Source organism: Octopus bimaculoides, chromosome 18, assembly GCF_001194135.2.
Source record: "Octopus bimaculoides isolate UCB-OBI-ISO-001 chromosome 18, ASM119413v2, whole genome shotgun sequence".
In the NCBI taxonomy this organism is placed as follows: Eukaryota; Metazoa; Mollusca; class Cephalopoda; order Octopoda; family Octopodidae; genus Octopus; species Octopus bimaculoides.
Genome location: NC_068998.1, coordinates 11,916,893 through 11,920,783, shown reverse-complemented (window position 1 = coordinate 11,920,783; position 3,891 = coordinate 11,916,893). Strand labels below are relative to the sequence as shown.

Sequence of the window (3,891 nt, the reverse complement as noted above, 5' to 3'; positions counted from 1 at the left end):
TATATATATGTATATATCCATGGGTGCACACACAATAGAAAATAATAATCAAATAGATAAATCCTCTCCTTCCTTTTGTAAAAGAAAAAAAAGACTCATCTCCGATTCCATCCAACTCACATAACACTATTAGTGAAAAACTAAAAAGTATATTTACTGAAAAATAGCCCCACCATAACTACTGTTGTAGTTTCAGTTTTCATTTTGAAAATAACACCATCCTTTACCTTCCCTTTATTTGATCATATTTACCTCTCAAGTGATTATTATACATTGATATATTTGGATTAGTGTTCTTCATCTTGGTTGTTATAGTTACAATGTTTTGGCCGTTGTACCCTCCAGCCTTCTTCAAATGGTACTTTTAGTTAGTAACATTCTTGGAATTTTGAACAGAATTCTTTGTTAAATCAACAGGGGTAGATTGTTGTTATTCCATTGTCCATTTCCAAGAACATTCTCATATTAGTTACTCTACTTGTGATGCCATTTACCTGTTCTGCTTGAACTTTTATGTCTACTAGGTAAACTAAAATACTTTAACTCTTATATTCACTTTGTTGTCCCTATCAAATCACGGAAATTTGTTTGTCCTTATCAAATAATGGAAATTTGGAGCTTTTAAACCTAACTTTTTCTCTCGATTATTCCATTGAAATATCCTGTTCATCTCTGTGCTATTTCTACTTGGGAGATTATCATATGCTGTTTTTTTTTTGTTTTTTTTAAAAATTTTTTCAAGAAAAAATATAGTTCAGTTTACAACCATTAAAAAAGGTTAGATTTAAAAAGCCTCTCTAATTTCCATCACTAAATTACCCTATGGGATTATAGGATAGTGGATATGAACTTTGATTAAGTGTTACATTTTTACCTAGTGAATGTGAGTTTGGTAGTCTGGGTCAGTCAATCTAAATATACTCTCTGGTTGAAATGGAAATAGAAGAATAACCAATACAAGAATATCCTTGGTATGGATAATGTAACGAGAACATTCCACTCTTAAGCATTTAATTGAAGGTTCAGTTTAAAGTTCTGAGAACTTTACTAAAGGCCATTAGAGTACAATGGCCAAAATGAGGGAACTGGTCCTCATTTCAGGAATTCCAATGTAAACTTCCAAGTGCTTAAACATTTAGTGTGGAAGGGTTTTCATAACATTTAAAGGGTAAAAGATATCTTTTTACAATATATAAAAAAAAACTGTTTGCTTGTTTCAGTCATTAGACTATGGCCTTGTTGGGACACCACCTTGAAGAATTTTTAGTCAAATGGATCAACCTCAATCGTTTTTTTTTTGTGACTAATACTTATCAGTCTCTTTTGACAAACTGCTAAGTTATGGGGACATAAACACACCAACACCAATTGTCAAGCAGTGGTGGGGGACAAACAGACACAAAGACACACACACACACACACGTACACACACATATACAGCAGGATTCTTTCAGTTTCTTTCAACCAAATCTGCTCACAAAGCTTTGGTCAGCCGGAAGCTATAGTAGAGGACACTTGCCCAGGGAAATATTTTGGGTTTAGCTGAGTATATGGATGAAATTTTAGGCAATGTTGCACTCTATTAATCTGATCACTATATCATAAGCTTCAATCATGTCTAGAAATTGAACTATACTTTCTGTTTGGAAAACTGTCTTTCACATTTCTCTGTTATGTCTTATAGGATTAACTATGTTGTATGGATATATAAATGATTAAATGCTCTGGCCTCTACAGCTGCCTGGTCTGAATGAGATGAATGAACCAAGAAAGACTACAAATAATGAAATTGCCAAGAGAATGGATTAGTTTTTTTTTCTTTTTTTTTTGCTGTTTTGTTTTTATAATAGATGGTCAACAAGTTGATAGCACAGTGAAGCTTTGGACATATTTTGGTGAGTTAGGGAGGAAAACTCTTTGTGAAAGAAGCTGGAAGTCTTTGTTAATGATTTCTAAGTCCTAGTCTGTTAGGTAAGTTGTAGGAATGGTGAAGATATGCAAGTTCATATTTCACCTGACTCAGTGAAGATGATGAAAAAAAGTCAATAGACTTGAGTGAATAAATCAAGATCTCTGTTAAATGAGGCTTTGAAAATTGAGTTTGGAATATAAATTGCATGTGCTAAAGTGATTGTTCATGTGGCATTAAATAAATATTTCTATATTAATTTGTTAGATTATTTGAAAACACATCAAGCATTTAGTGAGATATTGTATGTAGATTGTTTCCCCTGACTGTCTGATGACAGGTTTGTTGGATAGGTTGTTTGTTTTTTTTAATCAATGTGGAGAATATAATAAAAGGGGTTTATAGGATTAACTTTTGTGACATGTTTATCTTAAAATAATCTTTTTCAATAGCTTAGTTAAAGGACAAAGTGCAATGCTCATGGCTCTTTTTAGGGGCTCTGTGACTGGTGGAAGGAAAATATCCTCGTACTTGAGACCTAGCTTGAATGCTTGCATTAGAATAAACTCTGCTAAAGGCAGCCAAATGTCAGATGTTGTTGATATAAAACAAATATCTCTCTCAAAAATATTAAACTCTATAATAAAGGGAGCAGGTATAAAAATGATCTTTTTAAAAAATATTTGATATCCTTGCCTTTCAGTAATATTAGGGATACCTAAACTATTTTCAGGGGAGTTCTTTAGTAGTGTTTTAAATAAATACAGTTGTTCAAATTATTCAGAATAGTTTGTAGTGGAAACTTACCATATTTTCATTCATAACTAGGGAACATGTGTTATACATAATAATATATATAGTTTTTATGTTAATTAATGATACACATAATACTGGGTTTGGGCATAGTTCTATACTGAGATCAATATTTATTTGCCATTTTCATCCTAAAATGATCTTTCATGAATGGCAATGGAGCTTTTTGAAGTTTAGTAAATTATGCAATTAAAAATGGAAAGCTGTTATTAATTATCATAATTAAGCTTTTTGAAAAAAATATTGGCACAATAAAGAAAAATGGAATATATGTTATTTGCTTCAGTATTATTCAGAATCTTGAAAGACATTCTCTACAATTTCTTTTCATGGCATAGCTTCCACTCAGCAGACCAGGCAGTCATATTTCACAGGTAAATTTCCAGAAAATTTTCTTTCCAATCCACTAAAAACATCAATGCTTTTAAAATTGATTGTGTTCTGTTGTTTTTATAGTCTTTTAAATAGATTCTGAGGTTTGAATTGCATTTTACTCATCATTTATTTATTTCCTCCTGGTCTCTGAACTGGTTGCCAAAACTTTATTCTGCCAAAGAATGTCTTAAATTTCTTGACTTAAAAGTCTCAAGGAAGGTAGATGAAATGCCACATGCAGTTCAATTGAATTGAACGCAAATGTATCAAATATTACATTTGATCCCATTTCATATTACCATTATTCCAACTGGGTGTTTTATATAGTAAAATAAATGTAATCTTATTTAGTTTAGTCAGAGAGTATTTCAGTCATTTTGACTACAAAGATATTTTCCCTTCAAATGTGATTGACTTTGGGGGTTGAAATTTTAAACATAAATCAAATTCTTGCTAGAGACAGTATTATGATCTGAGGTAGAGGCACTTTATTACAATTATTTTATTCAAGAATGGTGATGTAAAATTCCATTGAAATATCCTGTCCAAGTTTACATAACTGTCCTATTTGCTATGGTTAGATGAAATAATCAATGTCAAAAATTTGGAAATAAATTCTCCTTGAAATAAGTTGTTTAGACTCTAAATTTCATTATGGAAAATAATTCTTGTTAATGTGAGCCCCCACTACATAACAGCCAAATGTATGTTTTAACTAGTTGTAGCTTTGTTTATGATTACACTCTTAGTGTCTTAAATATCTGTGTGTGTTTGTGTGTGTGTGTGTGTATATA

At 31.3% G+C, this 3,891-nt stretch overlaps 1 protein-coding gene across 5 annotated transcripts in view; it reads left to right on the top strand.

The window, feature by feature from the left end:
* The window catches only part of LOC106868645 (transcription factor 12), a 148,137-nt gene that overhangs the window by 43,303 nt on the left and 100,943 nt on the right, over positions 1-3,891 (top strand). For 4 of the 5 annotated variants that reach the window (XM_014914010.2, XM_014914008.2, XM_014914009.2 and 1 more), the window contains exon 4: positions 3,061-3,096. The exons of the other annotated variant lie outside the window; for it this stretch is intronic. In XM_014914010.2, the coding sequence (XP_014769496.1) occupies positions 3,061-3,096 (36 nt within the window). The remainder of the gene's footprint in view (positions 1-3,060; positions 3,097-3,891) is intronic. 5 annotated transcript variants of the gene reach the window in all.